Source organism: Herpailurus yagouaroundi, unplaced genomic scaffold, assembly GCF_014898765.1.
Source record: "Herpailurus yagouaroundi ecotype Mexico unplaced genomic scaffold, PumYag 210, whole genome shotgun sequence".
In the NCBI taxonomy this organism is placed as follows: Eukaryota; Metazoa; Chordata; class Mammalia; order Carnivora; family Felidae; genus Herpailurus; species Herpailurus yagouaroundi.
In genome coordinates this window covers 19366343-19385880 of record NW_024412441.1, presented here as the reverse complement: position 1 = coordinate 19385880, position 19538 = coordinate 19366343, and the positions used below count along the sequence as shown (strand labels likewise).

The 19538-nt window shown below is 36.3% G+C and overlaps 1 protein-coding gene across 3 annotated transcripts in view; it reads right to left on the bottom strand.

Moving 5' to 3' along the window:
* Positions 1-19538, bottom strand: part of EIF5B (eukaryotic translation initiation factor 5B) — a 93863-nt gene that overhangs the window by 60282 nt on the left and 14043 nt on the right. The window contains exons 1-2 of one of the 3 annotated variants that reach the window (XM_040454028.1): positions 11828-11858; positions 1341-1372 (exon numbers count right to left, since the gene is read on the bottom strand). The exons of the other annotated variants lie outside the window; for them this stretch is intronic. Coding sequence (XP_040309962.1) covers positions 1341-1372; positions 11828-11830 — 35 coding nt within the window. The 5' untranslated portion in view covers positions 11831-11858. Of the gene's footprint in view, positions 1-1340; positions 1373-11827; positions 11859-19538 lie in introns of those variants that run through there. 3 annotated transcript variants of the gene reach the window in all.

Sequence of the window (19538 nt, the reverse complement as noted above, 5' to 3'; positions counted from 1 at the left end):
CCTAAAGCACGAAATCCACAATCAGAAAGTCAGACCCTTCCTGGTTGAGGACAGACCTGGAACCAAGTACTGAAGGAGGAACAAGAGTTAGCTGGACAAAGTAGGTGTGCCCATCAGACACAAGGAGTACAAAAACCTAAAGACAAAGTGCATGGTATCTTAGGAAGACTCATAAAGGGGTATCTGAACCAACTGAGATGTTTTTCATAAGTTATGGATTTCGTGATCCAACCCAAGATCAAGGGACCCAGTAATGGGCTAGGAGTTTAGCAGTGTATCTTTAGCCATCTTTCCAGATGACTGTGGGTTCGATTTGAAATATTCTTCTTAATAAATGTAGAAACCAAGGTACAGAGAATTTAACTTAGGATCACACAAGGAAGAGATGGAATTTGAACCCAGAAGTTCTGATTCTACTGTCAGAGCTCTTAACTCTGCTTACAAAGTCAAATTTGCATTTTAGAAAGCTACCTTTGGTATGAGTAGCAGGGCAGAATCCCAACTAGTTAGGAAGCAGGAAAACCAGTTGGTAGGAGCTTTTATAGTTAATTATAATGAGAAATGATAAACACCTGACTTGTAGTAGCTGCAAGCAAGATGATAGAAGATAAATATTAAGGGGATCAATCAGTAGCACTTAAGTGACCAACTGGATGTATTGTATATAGAAGGGAAAGAATCAAGAACCATCCTTAGGTCTCATTAAGTAACAGAAACCAAAGCCTAGCCAAGCTCAACCAGCACTCTCCAAAGGCATTTCTGCCACTATGTCACACCACAGCAGCTTATAAAAACAGGGTGAGATGGGAAGATGGTTAATGATTGAAGCTTGTCACCTCACCTCCAAAAATCTGCCATCTCTTACCTGAACTATATTCATCTCATCAGAATAGCTTGTGACTGGATATATTTCCAGACCACTCATTAACAAACATCTCCAGAGTAACAGTATATAGGACTACATCTGTATGCTGTTGAGTCTGAAAGGCTTCTTCTGGCCAGTTATAAAAGACTGACAATTTTTGAGTGCTTATCATATATCAAAGCACTGTGCTGTTCAACCACTAGACATACTATGTATCATTTACTCCTCACAACAACTCTATGAAGTTAAGCTTAAAGATGATAAAAAGAATTTACAAAAGGCTAGAAAATAGTATGCCAGGAACTCAAGCCCAAATCTGACACCAGAATTGTGCTGCCTTCTCTAAAAATGGGAAATAATCAAGTGTCTGACATTATTTGAAAAATTCAAACATAGCTACAAAATATATCAGTGATATATAACAAAACTTAAGTCTTAACCACAATGGTTTCTCAAGTGTTCCTTTGATACGTACTGAACTTGCTGCTCCAGACTCAGGAAAAGGTCCTAAAGAGTAAACCATATTACAATGTCAGGACATGAAAACAACATACGTATCATATTAGTGATTTAAGCCAAAACATTGAAATTTGGTTTTTAAAAGTTTATTTATTTTGAGAGACAAAGAGAACGAGAGAGAGAGAGAGAGAGAGAGAGAGACAGACAGACAGACAGACAGACAACACACCCCAAGCTGGTTCCGTGCTGTCAGCACAGAACCCAACGCGGGGGCTTAATCTCACGAACCATGAGATCATGACCTGAGCCTAAATCAACAGTGGGACGCTTAACCAAATAAGCCACCCAGGCGCCCCTAAGCTGAAACTTTAGAGTATACCTACATTTTCAGTGCTACTCCTATACCTACCCACTATAAACTACAGCTTACGATTTCAATAAACTTAAGAGTCAAACCTAAAATGCAGCCGTGGTGATAACAAAAGCTTTAAAAGCTTTAAGGAATCTGTAAAAAATATTTTTCTGTAGGTATGTCTTTCTGCAAACCACTTTTTCCTTTAATAAGGCTGTAACAGTCCTAATAATGTTTCCTGTGACAGCCCCCAATCCTTTATTCTAAACTTATTACCGATTTACAGAAATAAAAAGCAATTTCTATTGTACTCGACTCATGTTTTTACAAGCCACATTTTTCCATCAAGACCATAAAAATGTTATGACTTAATGGCCTTAAAAAATAAAGGTATTAAACATACTGTTATGTGTAGATTTTTAAGAACAGCAAAGCTACTTTCTAAAGTGGGTTTACCATTTAATATTCACACCAGCAACGTATGGAGATAACCATTTTTTTCACATCCTAGTCAGTATTTGATATTATGGCTACTTTCCCTTTAAGATACTCTAATAAATTAAGTGGTAATATCATAATAGTTTTTTTCTTTTTTTAATTTATTAACATTTATTTATTTTTGAGAGACAAAGAGAGACAACGGACGAGCAGGGGAGGGGTAGAGAGAGGGAGACACAAAATCAGAAGCAGGCTCCAGGCTCTGAGCTGTCAGCAGAGGCAGATGTGGGGCCTGAGATCATGACCTGAAGTGAAGTCAGACACTTAACTGACTGAGCCACCCACGTGCCCCATAATTATTTTCATTTGCATTTTCTTAAAGGATAGGTTAATTACACATTTTTTCATGTGTTTGTCATTCATAGTACTACTCTGTGAAATGTCTGTTCATATTGTTTGCCCATTTTCTAATAGCACTGAATGTTGAATTTTGAGAACTCTTTTTATGTTCTCTATGAGTCATTGGTCAAATATGGTTTATACATATGTTCTTCCAGTCTGTAGCTCACTTTTTCATCCATTTAACAGCATTTTTATTAAAGGAAAAAAAACTAATTTTCATGTGGTACTCTTTACCAAGATTTTATGAATCATGCATTTGGTGTCATGACTAAGAACATTTCATCATGCCATAGGTCTTGAAAATAAAACCTTTGTTATCTTCTAAAAGTTGGGTGCTTTAATGTTTTATATTTAAATCTATGGTCTATTTTAATTTTTTTCACCTATGGGTACTCAACTGCTCCAGCAACATTTTACACTAATCATCTTACACTTTCACCAAAAATCACTCAGCTGTACTTGTATAGGGCTATTTCTGAGTCCTCCATTCTGCTTTACTGATCTATGTGTCTTTCCTTCAGACACTTACATTGTCATGATTAATGGAGCTACATAATAAGTTTTAAAATCAGGTGGAATGATTTCTTCCCCTTATTAATCATTATGAGAATTGTTTTATCTATTCTTAACTTTGACTTTTGAAATATATTTTAGAATAATCTTGTATATATCTACGAAAAGTATCTTGCTAGAATTTGAATATAAATTGTGACTTCATTATGTTGTCTTTCAATCTATGAACACAGTAAGTTTTTCCATTTATTTAAATCAGATTTTTTTCATCAGTGTTTCAAAATTTTCACAAAACCTGTATTTAAAAAAATTTTTTTAAATATTTTTTAGAGAGATAGAGAGAGCATTAGTAAAGGAGGGGCAGAGAGAGAAAGAGAGAGAGACACACAGAATCTGAAGCAGGCTCTTCGGAGCTTCTTCTTCAAGCTGAAGAAGTTTCCCTCTATTTCTAGTTTTCTGAGTTTCATCATGAATGGGTGATGTATTCTTGTCAAAAGCTTTCTTTTTCACATAAAAATAACCAAAAGAATTTTTTTTTAATTTTTCTGCATCAATTGGTGTAATCATAAATAATTTTTCTTCTTTCACCTGTTAATGTGGTAGATTACACTTACTGGTTTCTGAATCATGAATCAGTCTTGCATCACCTGAATTCATTCCATTTCTTTTTATTTCTTTTTATTTGTCAAGATGTATGTGTATTCAATTCTATTTGTTAATATTTTTAAATTTTTTTAAGTACATTTATTTATTTTTGAGAGAGAGTGAGCACAAGCAGGGGAGGGCCAGTGGGGGGGGGGGGGGGGAAGACACAGAATCTGAAGCAGACACCAGGCTCTGAGCTGTCAAGCAGAGCTCAATGCAGGGCTCAAACCCATACATTATGAGATCATGACCTGAGCCAAAGTCAGATGCTTAACCAATTGAGCCACCCAGGCGCCCCGTCTATTTGTTAATATTTCATTAACAATTTTTGCAATCTATATTTATGAGGATATCAGCTTGTAGTTTTCTTTTTTGTGTGTACCACTTTTGACTGGCTTTGACATCAGGGTAGTACCAGTTTCATAAAAAGATCTAGAAGATTCAGTCTCCTCTCCTATATTCCAGAAATGATTATAGAGCATTGGTGTTACTACTTCTTTAAACATTTGGTAGAAAACTCCAGTAAAACCATCAGAGTCTGCAGACTTATTTTTCAGGACTTCTTTTTTTTAGTAAAGGGGATGGCAGGGGTGGGGAGAAGGAGGGAGAGAGAATCCTAAGCAGGCTCCACACCCAGCACAGAGCCCAACGTGGAGCTCAATCTCATGACCTAGAACTGAAATCAAGAGTTGGACACTTAACTGAGCCACCCAGATGCTCCCATGACATTTTAAATTATGGATTCAATTTCCTTAATAAGAATAAGGCTCTTCAAATTATCTATTTCACCTTAGTGAGCTTTGATAGTTTAAGAAGTTAGCTCATTTCATTTAAGTTCTCAGATTCATGTGTATAGAGTTGTTCACAGTATCTCTTTTTTTCTTTTTGATACACATCTATAATAATATCCCCTATTTCCTCCTTAAAGGCCTGTATCTAGTCAACAAATTGAGTCAGTAATTTGTAACCTTCAAGCAATAGGTCCAGGTAATTTTACTAGTATAGCATTTAAGAAAGAAGTGATACCATTTTTCCACAATCTCTAGAAAATAAAAGCAGAGTTTTCCTAACTCATTCTGTGAAGCGAGTATCACCCCAGTACCAAAATGAAAACCAGTATAAGGAAACTACAAATACCACTCATAAACAAAGATGTCAAGATCCTCTAAAAAATATATTAGAAAGGCACCTGGGTGGCTCAGTCAGTTGGACATCCGACTTTGGCTCAAGGTCACGATCTCATGGTTCATGAGTTCGAGCCTCACATCGGGCTCGCTGCTGTCAGCATGGAGCCTGCTTTGAATCCTCTGTCCCCGTCTCTCTCTGCCCCTCCCCAGTTCACATGCTCTCTCTCAAAAATAAATAAAACATTTCAGAAAATTAGCAAATTAAAGCCAACAATGTATAACATGAATTATACACTACAACCAATTAGAATTTATTTCAGATATGCAAGATTTGAATACAGGAAATACTGTGAAAATGCCAACAGATTAAATAACTTAGATGAAATGGACAAATTCCTAGAAAGACAAACTATTAGAACTGATTCAAGAAGAATTAGAAAATCTGAATACACCTTTAGTAAGTAATTGAGTTATTAATTAAAAAGTTTTCCACTAAGAAAAGCCTAGAGCCAGATGACTTCACTGGTGAATTCTATGATACATTTAAAGAAGTAACATCAATCCTTCACAAACTCTTTTGGGCGGGGGGAGGGGGGCAGGGAGAGAGAAGTGAACACCGAGACCAATATTACCCAGATAACAAAACTAGACAAAGACATTAGAAAGGTATAGAAGAGGCAGTTGTAGAACATTGTGAATATACTTAATGCCACTAAATTATGTGGTTAAAAGGGTAAATTTTATGTGTATTTTACAATAAACAGAAAACTATCCCCCAAAAAAGGTACAAATGAACATTTGTGTGTACAAATATTCTCAACAAAATGCTATCAAACCAAATCCAGCCACAGATTAAAGAAATTATGCATCATAATCAAGTTGAATGCACTCCAGGAACACAAGGTTGGGTTTAACACACAACAAAGCAATGTTATCAGGGCACCTGGGTGGCTCAGTCTGTTACACATCCAACACTTGATTTCAGCTGAGGTCATGATCTTGTGGGTCATGAGATGGAGCCCCCCATGTTGAGCTGTGTGCTGACAGCACAGAGCCTGCTTGGGATTCTCTCTCCCTCTTTCTCAGTCCCTCCCTCATTCTCTCTCAAAATAAATTGAAAAAAAAAAAAAAATAGAAAAAGCAATGCTATCAACTACATCAATAGGCCACAGGAAAATAAATAAATATATGTATATATATGATCATATTAACTGCCATAGAAAATACATTTCACAAACCCAACACCTATTCATATAAAACACTCAGCAAACAAGAAATAGACATCAAGACCTAAACAAATAGAAAGATGTTCCATGATCATGAACTGGAAAACAATATAGTTAAGATGTCAATTCTTCCCACCATGATCTACAGATTCAACCCCTTTGCAAACACCAACAAACTGATTCTACAGTTTAAAAGGAAAAACAAGACTTTGAATAGTCAACACAATACTGAAGAACAAAGCTGAAGGACTCTATCCTATTTCAAGACTTACTTAGGGGTGCCTGGCTGGCTAAGTTGGTTAAGCATCCAATTTCAGCTCAGGTCATGATGTCATGGTTCATGAGTTCAAGCCCCATCTTGGGCTCTGGGCTGAAAGCTTGGAGCCTGGAGCCTACTTCGGATTCTCTGTCTGCCTCTCTCTCTCTGCCCCACCCCCCTCTTAATACGCACGTGCACTCTCTCTCTCTCTGAAAAATAAACATTTTTTTAAAATGTGTTTAAAAAAACACTTAAAGCTTACTATCAAGGCAGTAGAGTTAAAACAAAAAAAGATGCAGAATCTGTGGACCCTGGGTTTGGCAATGAGGTTTAAGATGAAATAAAAACCAAAAGCAGAATTTATCAAGAGAAGAAATGATAATTTAGACTATTAAAATTTAAAATTTCTGCTTAGAAGGATACTGATAAAAAAATGAAAACACAAACCACACAATAACAGAAAATGCTGGCATGCCTTCCTTTATTGTACTTCACAGATACTCTGAACTTTCAAAGCAGCCCATGGATCAGAGTCATTTTGACTTTCAAGTCTCATGATGTAAGAAATACACTTTGTAAGGCTATAGCTGCCATAGACAGGGATTCCTCTGATGGATCTGAACAACAACAACAAAACTGAAAACCTTCTGAGGAGGATTCACTATTCTAGATGTCACAAACACATTTATGATTTATGGGGAGGGATCAAAATATCAACATTAACAGGAATTTGGAAGAAGTTGGTTCCAACCGTCATGGATTACTTTGCAGGGTTCAAGACTTCAGTGGAAGAAGTAACTGTAGATGTGGTGGAAACAGCAAGAGAACGAGAACTAGAAGTGGAACCTCAAGATGTAACTGAAATGCTACAATCTCATGATAAAACCTTTAACAGGAGCTGTGTCTTATGGATAAACAAAGAAATGATTTCTTGAGATGGAATTTACTCCAGGTGAAGGTGCTGTGAAAACTGTTGAAATGACAATGAAAGACTTAGAATATTACATAAACTTAGTTGATAAGCAGCAACAGGGCTTGCTGCAATTTCGAAAGTTCTATCATTGAGTAAAAATACGTTATCAAACAGCATTGCATGCCACAAAAATATCATTCATGAAAGAGTCAATTAACCAACTTTATTGTTGCCTTCTTTTAAGAAATTGCCACAGTCACCCCAAACTTCAGAAACCACCAATGTGATCAGTCAGCAGTCATTAACATCAAGGCAAGACTCTACTCCAACAACACAATTATGAATTGCTGAAAGCTCAGATGATGGTTAGCATTTTCTACCACTGCAGTATTTTTAAGTTAATGTTACATACATTCATTTAGACATAATGCTATTAATTGCACACAGTAGACTACAGTATACTGTAACATAATTTTCATATGCACCGAGAAACCAGAAAACTGATCTGACTTGCCTTATCGCAGTGGTACAGTATCTTTGAGGTATGCCTGTATTTGCAAAACACTACTGACTAAAGGACTTGTATCCAAAATATGGGAAAAGAAATTTAAACCTAATAATAATAATAACAATAATAACAACAGAGAACCCAATTAAAATATGAATAGGGGTGCCTGGGTGGCTCAGTTGGTTAAGGTTAAGCATCTGTCTCTTGATGTCGGCTCAGGGTTGTGATCTCATGGTGTGTGAGCTGGAGCCCCGTGTCCGGCTCTGTGCTAAAAGTGCAGGGCCTGCTTCGGATTCTCTCCCTCTCTCTCTGCCCCTCCCCTGCTCACACAAGCTATCAAAATAAATAAACTTAAAAAATAAAAATACGAATAAAGATTTTAACAGTCACTTGACCAAAAGATACATAAATGGCAAATACAAAAAGAGATAAAATGCTTATCATTTGTCATGAGGGTAATACAAATTAAAACAAGGAGACAGCACTTCATATCTATCACAATCACTAGAATCAAAGAAACTGCCAACATCAATTGTTGGTGAGAATGCAAAATAGCAGATTCTGGGCTTGAGGTAAGTCTGGATCACTGTATAATACTAGAAAGCAAGTGATTACCATCTTTCCCTACCCACCCCTGCCCAAAACAATGAGTGTATAACTAAGAACGTAGGGACCAAGCGAAAGAGCACTCAACTGGCAACAAGAGGAACAAATTAATTTCTTAATTAAAGCAACAAATTATGGGGCGCCTGGGTGGCTCAGTCGGTTAAAGCATCCGACTTCGGCTCAGGTCACGATCTCGCGGTCCGTGAGTTTGAGCCCCGCGTCGGGCTCTGGGCTGATGGCTCAGAGCCTGGAGCCTGTTTCTGATTCTGTGTCTCCCTCTCTCTCTGCCCCTGCCCTGTTCATGCTCTGTCTCTCTCTGTCTCAAAAATAAATAAAAAAAAAAAAACGTTAAAAAAAAATTTTTTTTTAAAAAAGCAACAAATTAACATAGTATGAGATTTTAAACTAAAATATAAAATATTGTCCCCAAGTCCACACTGATGGAGATGAATGAATGAATGAATGGGGACGAGACAAGTCTCCAATGCAGAATTCTAAATAAGTTATTCAGACATGCCACCATTAAGGAAATGGATAATTTCCCACTTAAATGTGAGCAACACACAGTGATTTACTTCCAAAGAGTACAGTATGGAAAAAAGGAAGAGTAACTGTATAATGTAAAAGCCTGACAAATACAGCCAAATGATCTGGGTCAACATAAGTGAATTGTTGAAGTCTTCTCAAAGATAAAAGGAGTCCAAGGAAAAATGACAATCATTTACAATTACTCCAAAAAAAAAATGCTTCGCTATAAATCTAACAAAACATGTATAGAATTTATAAGCTGAAAATCACAAAATGGTGATAAAAGAAATTCAAGACGAACTTAATAAAATGGAAATATACCATGTTCATGAACTAGGAGATTCAACACAGTAAAGATGTCAATTCTCCCCAAAAATGACATTCAAATTTAAGCAATTCCAATAAAAATCCCAGCAAGATTTTTGGGACATAGCCAATATATACAAGACTACTCCAAAATGCATATGGAAAACAAAACAAAAACAAAACAAAACAAAAAAACCAAAAACTAGAATAACTAAAACATTCTAGAAAAAGACTTAAAAAAAATGACTTTAGGGACACATGGGTGGTTCAATTGGTTAAGCTGACTCTTGATTTCAGCTCAGGTCATGATCTCACAGTTCGTGAGATTGAGCCTCGTGTGCTGTGCTGACAGCATGGAGCCTGCCTGAAATTCTCTCTGCTGCTCTCTCTCCTCCTCCCTGGCTTGTGTATGTGCTCTCTCTCAAAATAAATAAACAAACATAAAAAAAATTTTATAATGACTTTAGCAGATTTTGAGAATAACCAAAACTGTGGTTCTGGCAGATGGACAGACACAGATATCAACAGACACAGGTATCAACAAGAAGAGGGAATCTCAAATTAGCCCCTACAGAAGTATGGCCAACTGATTTTTGACAAAGGTGCAAAAAGTAATTCAAGAGAAGAAAGACAGTCTTTTCAACAAATGATGCTAGGGCAAATGGACATGTATTTGTACAAAAAAAATGAATTCCAATCTCATTACTTATGCAAAAATGAACTCAAGATACATGACAGACCTAAATGTAAAACACGAAAATATAACTTTTACAAAAAATTTTGGGGGATCTAGCATTAATCAGGTTTTAAGACTTCCTGAAATTAAAAGTACAATCCAAAATAAGTTGGACTTCATCAGAATTAAAAACTCTGGCTATGCAAAAGACCTTATGAAGGGAATGAAAAGGGGCACCTGGGTGGCTCAGCTGGTTAAGTGCCCAACTTCAGCTCAGGTCATGCTCTCTTGTACTTTGTGAGTTCGAACCCTGTGCTGGGCTCTGTGCTGACAGCTCAGAGCCTGGAGCCTGCTTCAGCTTCTCTCTCTCTCTCTCTCTCTCTCTCTCTCTCTCTCTCTCTCTCTCTTTCCCATTAAGTGCTCTCTCTCAAAAATAAGTAAACATTAAAAAATAATAATAATAAAAAAATACATCTTTGAAGGGAATGAAAAAACAAGCCACAAAGAGGGAGAGAATATTTGCAAATCACATTCTGAAAAGGACTAATATCTGAAGTATACAAATAACTCTAAGAACTTAACATAAAAACCCAAATAATCTAAATTAGAAAATGGACAAAGGCATAAGAAGACATTTCACTGAAGAGTATTTACATATGGAAAATAAAGGATATTCCACATCATTAAGGCATTTGGGAATATCACTACGCACAAATCAGAATGCCCTCTCTACAAAAAAAAAAAAAAGTGATAATAACCAATGTTGGTAAGGATGTACAGGATCTGGATCATTCAAACATTGCTGGTGGGAATGTAAACTGGTATAGCCACTCTGAAAAACAGTCTGTCATGTTCTTGTAAGACTAAAAATGTACTTACCATTTGGCCCAGCAATTGCACTCTTACACATTTATCCCTGAATAATGAAATTGTTCTCATGCAGAAACTTGTACACAAATGTTTATAGTGGCTTCATTTGCCATAGCCAAAAACTGGAAACAACCCAACTGTCCTTAATGGGTGAATGGTTAAATAAACTGTGGTTCATCCCCATTCCATAGAATACTATTAAGCTATAAAATGGAAAGAACTATCAATTCATGCAACAAGTGGATGAATCACAAGAGAATTAAGGCTGACTGGAAAGAAGTCAATCCCAAAGATTACATATATACATGATTCCATTTATAAAACGTTTTGAAAAGAAAAAATTTTACAAACGTAGAACAGATTCAACGTTACCTGGAGTAAGGATGGGCAAGGAAGGGGAGGTGCACAGAAAGGAGATGAATATGGTCACACATGAACAACATGAGGGATTCCTACAGTGATGTTCTATACTTTGACTCTGGTAGTGAATACACAAATCTACACAGGTGATAATACTGTATAGTACTAAACACAAACACAAATGAAACTGGGCAAATCTGAATATGGTCAGTGAACTGTATCTAGGCCAATATCCAAGTTGTGATATTGCATAATTTTACAAGATGTTACCATGGTGGGGAAACTGGGTAAAGGTACAACAAGGATCTCTCTGTACTGTTTCTCACAACTGAATGTCTACAATTATCTTAAAAGTTTCATTTGAAAAACCAAACACTGTTAAAATAAAAAGGCAAGGCTGACTGAGTAGTTTCTTTTCAATGCATATATACCTGATGAAGAATTTGTGATATTAAGAACTCCTACAACCCAATATTAAATGATGTTATTTTTTAAATGGGCGAATGATCTGAACACTTAACCAAATGAGATTCAAGAATGACAAACACATAACAAGATAGTCAATGTCACAAATGTAAGAAAATATAAATTAAAGCCACAATGAGATGCCACTACACAGCCACCAGGATGACTAAAATTAAGGACTGATAATACTAAGTGTTGAGAGAGGATGTGGACCAACTGGAACACATCCCCAGAGGGAATGTAAAAATAGCACAGCCACTTTGGAAGAGACAGTTTGGCAGTTTCTTAAAGTTAAACATACACACTTACCATAGGACCCAGCAATCCCACTCCTAGGTATTTACCTAAGAGAAATGAAAACATATGTCCACACAAAGACTTGTACTCAAATATTCATAGCAGCTTTATTCATAATCACAAGAAGCTGGAAACAACCCAAACATCCATCTACCAGGTAATTTATAAACAAATTGTCATCTATCCACACATTGCACTACTAATCAATGATAAAAGAATTAATGTTACGTATACTGACATGGATAATCTCAAAAGTATTATATTAAGTGACTCAGCCAGCCAATAAAGGCTACAAACCCTATGATTCTACTTTTATGAATTTCTGGAAAAGGGAAAACTACAGTGACAAAAATAAAAAAATAAAAACAAAAAAACTAGTGATTTCTGGCCAAAAGCCAATTCATTGTAGGGAAAAAGTATTGACTACAAAGGGTCATAAAGGAACTTTTGGACTAATGGAAATATTCTAGATCATGACTGCAGTGAAGGATACACAACTATACACATTTATCAAAACTTATCAACTGCACCACTTGAAATCTGTTATATCAATACCTTGAAAAATGTTAATTTGAATTTCTAGTAATACTCTAACAATAGTTTAGAACTTAGAGTGCATTTATCAGTTTAAACAGTTATGGTTAAAAGCATGTAAACCTAATATAAATCATTTACCCGTTTTTATAAGTTATGAAAAATAAGAATAAAGCTATAATATCTTCTAATACTGTAATTTCTATTAACATGATATAATGTACAACTAAAATGATGTTAAAATAAAAGAATCTTTTAAAAACATGGTATTTATTAATTGTGTGTGCAGGCATATACTCAACTTTGGTATTTGGCTTTTTGGAATTAAATAAAAATCATATATAAAATAAAGACATACTTCATTTTGAGATCAATATAGTAAAACATTTAACGATACAAAACACTATCCAAAAAAAGTTCACTGAAAAAAAGTAAAAGGAAAATTAACCTTATATGCATATCTCTCAATCCCACACTTGGCAAATTTCATTTAATAATGACAGGCATTTTCCACTAAAGTCTAATGTAAAGGTAGACAAGTATGTAGAAAATGCAACCCTTGCCAAACTATTTCAGAATTCAAAATCTTCAAGCTTCCTAAGACTTTCTCCTACCAGCCCCTCTTCACCCCCTGTAGAAGTTTTACAACCTGGCCCCAAATTTCTCTGACACTCAGAGACAGTGCTCTGTCACCTTCACTTTTAACTTGGGGCTACTGATCAACTGACTATGGTAAAAATGATGCTATAGTTCCTGGGCCCATAACCTTCCCTGGCAACATCTACTTCCTGACTTTTGAGATATTCACTGCCAAGCTAATAAGAATGTCCAGACTACAGAGAGATCAAATATAGATGTTCCAGCTAAAGTCCCAACCAAGAACCACCATGATGATCCACCAGATGTGAGTGAGGTGCCAGGTAAGGTAGCCTTTAAGATGACTCCACCACAGCCACCATTTATCTGCAACCACATGAGAGACCCCAAGTGAGACCCACCTGAGTCGAGTCAACCCTAAGAACCAAAAGATAATGACTTTTATTACTTTAAGCCACTAAGTTTGGAATGACTTATTACAATGCAAAAATAATTGGAGCACCTATATATTTCTTCCTATTTCTAATCAATACCAAGACCTATAGAAAGGGTAAAATCCAAAACACAACATTTCTTCCTCTCTACTCATCCCTAAATTGAAAAACAAATTGATCGTAATCTCGAAGTACCGAGGGAAATGCTAGGGGAAGGAACAGTCATGCCTAACCCTGTTACTACTTTTCAATTTACTTTGGTTTCTGCTCATCTCTCCCAAAACTCTTATCAACAATTAGTGGAAAAGCATACCGAGGAATCCAATTCTTTACTCCTACTCCTAACTCTATCCTAGCAGCACCAATAGCAATAAGGAAAACAGAATCCTGCCTTCTCCATAGGATGCCTTTTAGCATTTCTCCAATCTCCATCTCTTCTTACCCAGCACTCCTTGATTATCAACAGTTACATATGCAAAAAGGAAAAATAAGACAAAAGAATGAAAAGCTCCATAGTCATAGCTCTCTCACTAGCTCCCATCACTACCACAACCACCAACACCCAAAAGTGCTCACTCTCCACTCCCCCAGTGGAGTTCTATCTTATGTACTACAACCACTTAATTCAGAGCTACCTATTCACATTTGGGGAGGAGGGAGCTCCCCCAGCTTACTATTTCCTTATAAACTAAGTTTTGACTCCTTTAAAAGGGATATGAAACCATATGAAATGCTACTTTCATTGCACAATGCAATGCAAACAGAACATATCTTACTACCTTCCACAAAATTCAGCCTAATTCACCACTTTCTAAATACCTGATACATTAAAGTGACAACACAAGAGCAACACAAGCATCATCTTGCAGACCCCAAAATACATATAATCTAAATTCATACATATTATCGATTCTAATGTGTCTAAATATAAAATCAGTCCAGGGCATTTTTTTCCAAACTGGAGTGTGTACCCTCGATGGGAAAGGGGGGGGGGGGGTGTCAGGAGTGGAAATCAGGATTGTGGGTTATTTCAGAAGCCTAAAAATTCTCCCTAGTGGCTTCTGTTTTAGCTGTTTCTAAATTAAAAAGAATTTTTTTTAATGTTTATTTATTTTTGAGAGAGAAAGACAGCACGTACACATACGGAGGAGGTGCAGAAAGAGAGGGAGACACAGAATCTGAGGCAGGCTCCAGGCTCTGAGCTGTCATCACAGAGCCTGATGTGGGGCTCAAACTCAGACCATGAAATCATGACCTGAGCAGAAGTCGGATGCTCAAACGACTGAGCCACCCAGGCACCCATTTTTAATTAAAAAAACATTTTTTTTATGTTTATTTATTTTTGAGAGAGAGACAGAGTGTGAGCAGGGGAGGGGCAGAGAGAAAGGGAGACACAGAATCTGAAACAGGCATCAGTCTCTGAGCTGTCAGCACAGAGCCAGATGCAGGGCTCAAACTCACAAGCTGTGAGATCATGACCTAAGCCGAAGTCAGATGCTTAACTGACTGAGCCACTCAGGTGCCCCTTAATTTTAATTTGATAATAAAGATTTAAGATAAACATGTCATGAATCATCCAGATAGCCACCTTATCAGACTGTACTGTCACGGAATATCAACCCAAGCTTTTGTTTACAAACCTCCACTTGAAATTTGATGAAAAAGATCAGGAGCAGACGATGTAAACACTGTGCCAACAGAAGTATAACACAAAACTTAAAATCATTAGTTCAAATTGAAAAAATTATTAGAAAAATTGAGCCCTTGCTGAACTCAAAAGAAGTCTATTACAGGAGTCAATATAGTAACAATAAAATGGTCAATTTAGATACTGCCACTCAAAGAATTAATCCGGAATAAACAGCAACAATATCACCTTGTTAGAGATGCAAAATCTTAGGTCCCACCCCAGACTTACTAAATCAGTATCTCTTTTTTTAACAAGATCCATAGGTTAATTACATGCACATTAAAGTTTGAGAAGCACTGATTTAGAATCGACAACACAGTAATATCATCTTTCATGTCAATGCTACAAATTTGAATGTAAAAAATCTTCTATTTCTTACTATTTGATAGAAGAGTATTTTGAGTCTCATACTTTCACAAGAAATACAAGTTTTATACTTAGTATTACCCCCGTAGATATGTATAGACACTATTGATAACTTAAGCCAATATTCTGAATTAATATCTTAAGAAAGGACACAATCTAAGCTCTAAAATAACTGATCAAATTGAGCACATTCAGAAAAAAACAATTTGAGTACATTCAGCACTCATTGCAAGTGAACCTGTAGTCTATATTCTGTACAAGTAACTCTGGTCCTTTAATCACTGTCAAAGGTATAATATCCACTGGGACCCCTGGGTGGCTCAGCTGGTTAAGCACCCAACTTCAGCTCAGGTCATGATCTCGCATTTCATGAGCCCCACGTCAGGCTCTGTGCTGACAGCTCAGAGCCTGGAGCCTGCTTCGGATTCTAAGTATCCCTCTCTCTCTGCCCCTCCCTAGCTCGCACTCTGTCTCTGTCTCTCTCTCAAAAATAAACACTAAAAAACATTTTTTTAAGTATTATTTCCACCTAATATACTTTGGTATAGTACCCTGAATAACCAAATAGACATTAATAAAATTTTTATGCAGGAAACTACTACTCTCAGGAGAGGATACTTGTCAATAACCAACTGGCTGGACAACACCATCAGTAGAAAGAGCTGGCTGCACCTGTGTACAGAATTACTAGGCAATAGAGAAGCAAATGAAGATCTAGGATATTCTTTGTCATCCACCCTGGTAACTCAAATATATAGCACACTCCTTTTCCTGTTCGTTCTGATCTGGCCTGCTCTGAGGGAAGTTTTAATTAGAAAGGGATCTGAAAGACACATATATAATAATTTTGGGAAGCAAAACTGCAATCTGAAGGGTGGCACTCCTATAAACTAAACTCCACATTCTCTCTGCATCTCCTCACTGTATTATCTGTGTGTAAGAATATTTGTTCCATTAAAATGTAAGATCCCTTTAAACTCCTTTTTTTATGCCCAATTCGCCTCAATACCTTCTACAACTAATAATGACCAAGAAATTTAATACATTCCAAATAGGCATTATTAAATAAAGAAAAAACTCTATTCTGGAATAGCAACTACAACTTTCATACAATTGGGAAGGCAGGTTCATCACAGCAGCTTAATAAAAACCACACTACCGCAATAACAATTACTGAACTTTTATTTTGATCACAGAACTTCCAAATTGAATTTTCTGAAACAAATTCAAACAGTTAAAAAAAAAAATCCCATGAGAGAAAAGTACAATGACATTTCATTTATCCAAACACAGACAAGGATTCTACTGTATGTGAAATTTCCAAATGAATGGAAATGCACCCCTCTTTAAAATTTAAGATGTAAATCTTTCTTATGTTGATTATGTAACCTCCTGAAATACTATTTACAAATGTCTGAGGCTGGGGCGCCGGGGTGGCTCATTCGGTAAAGCATCTGACTTCGGCTCAGGTCACAATCTCCCAGTTCATGGATTTGAGCCGGGCATCCAGCTCTGTGCTGACAGCTCAGAGCCTGGAGCCTGCTTTGATTCTGTGTCTCCCTCTCTCTCTCTCTGCCCCTCCCCTGCCTGCACTTGGTCTCTATCTTAAAAATAAACATTAAAAAAATTTTTTTTAAATGTCTGAGGCTGTTTCAAAATGATGAGGAAATAAAAGAGTAGGTAGAATATAGATGAAACAAGATCATCCATGAATCTGTAATATTTGAAACTGAGTGATGGACACATGTGGATTCATTATTCTACTTCTGTATGTGTTTGAAAATTTTCATTTAAGAAAATTTATACTACAGCAGTCAAAACAATGTGGTACTGGTATAAGGCTAACCACAGACCAAAGGAATAAAAAATCCAGAAATAAATCCATTCATCCATGGTCAGTGGACTTGACAGCAGTGCTAACACCAATCAACAGTCAAAGAAATAGTCTCTTCAACAAACGGTACTAGGTCTAGATGTTCACATATAAAAGATGTTGAACCTCTAATTCACATCATATACAAAAATTGACTGAAAATGGGTTAAAGACATAAATTTAAGTGCTAAAACATAAAATTCTTAAGAAAACATAAAAGTGAATCTTGACCCTGGACTTGGCAATAAGATTCTTAGCTACAATACCAAAGGTACAAGCAACAACAGCCAAAAAAAGAAGTTGGACTTCATCAAAATTAAATTTTTTGTGTAAAAGGGACACTATCAAGACAATGAAAACAGCCCATATAATGGAAGAAAATATTTACAAATCATACATCTGATAAAGGTCAAGTATCCAGAATATATACAGAATTCTTAAAACTCGACCTTAAAAAAACAATTTAAAAATGAGTAAAGGACTTACACAGACTTTTCCAAGGACATGCAAATGGATAGTGAATACATATGTGAATACACTGTGAATACATGTGAATACATCATTAGTAACCAGGGAAATGCACATCAAAACTAGGATGGGACACCATTTCACAACTACTAGGGACACCATTTCACAACTACTAAGATGATTATTAAAAACAAAAATAAAAACAAAGGCCAAGATACGAAGAAATTAGAACCCTTTCACACTGCTGGCAGAAATGTAAAATGGTGCAGCCACTATAAAAAGTTTGGTGATTTCTCCAACATTTTTCACAAAACTAGAATTAATACTAAAATGTATATGGAACCACAAAAGACCACAAACAGCCAAAGCAAACTTGGGTGGGGGAGGGGGGAGAGGGGGCATGGGCAGGAGAGATATATCACAATCCCTGATTTCATGATATAGTACAAAGCTGTAGTAATAAAAACAGTATGAAACTGGCACAATAATAGACATAGGTCAATGGAACAGAATGGAAAGCCCAAAAGTAACATTTATATGGTCAATTAAATTATGACAAAGGAGGCAAGAATCTCTTCAATAAATGGTGCTAGGAAACCTGGACAGCTACATGTAAAAGAATGACACTGGACCAATTTTTTTTTTTTAAGTTTATGTATTTTGAGAGAGTGAGCGAGCAAACAAGGTAGGGGCAGAGAGAGATTTGGGGAGAGAGGGAGAATCCCAAGCAGGATTCTCTGAACTGTCAGAGTCAGCACGGAGCCCAAAGTGGGGCTTGAACTCATGAAGGATGAGATCATGACCTAAGCCAAAGTCAAGTCAGACGCTTAACCAACTGAGCCAACCAGGCACCCCTGGACTGCTTCCTAACACCATACACAAAAATAAACTCAAAATAGATTAAAGACCTAAATGTAAGACCTAAAAACATAAAATTCCTAGAAGATAACACAGGTAGTAACTTCTCTGACATAAGCTATAACAACATTTATCTAGATATGTCTCCTGTAAGGCAAAGAAAATAAAAGCAAAAATAAACTACTGGGACTATATCTAAATAAAAAAAAACTTGTGTGCAGTGAAGGAAACCCATCAACAAAACCAAAAGAAAGCCTCCTGAATGGAAGAAGATATTTGCAAATAACATATCCAATAAGGGATTAATATCCAAAATAAACACAGAACCTCTACAACCCAACACCTCAAATAATCCGTTAAAAATGGGCAGAGAACCTGAATACACGTTCTTCCAAATACATTTAAAGGGACATCAGAAACATGAAAATATGCTCAACATCACTCATCTGCAGGCAAATGCAAATCAAAACCACAATGAGTTATCACCTTACAACCGTTCAGAATGGCTAGTATCAAAAACAGTAGAAGTAAGTGTTGGCAAGGATGAGGAGAAAAAGGAACTTTTGTGCCCAGTTGGTAGGAACATAAATTGGTACAGCCACTGTGGAAAACAATATGGAGGTTCCTCAAAAAATTAAAAATAGAAATAAAATATGATCCAGTAATTTCACTACTGGATATTTACCCAAATAAAACGATTAACACTAATTCAAAAAGATACATTGCACCACAATGTTTACTGCAACATTACTTACAATGGCCAAGATATGGAAGCAATCCAAGTATCCATCGATAGACAAAGGGATAAGGAAGTTGTGGTGTACATATACAATGAAATTATGCAGCCATTAAAAAAAGGATGAGATCTTGCCATTTGTGACAACATGGATGGACCCAGAGGGT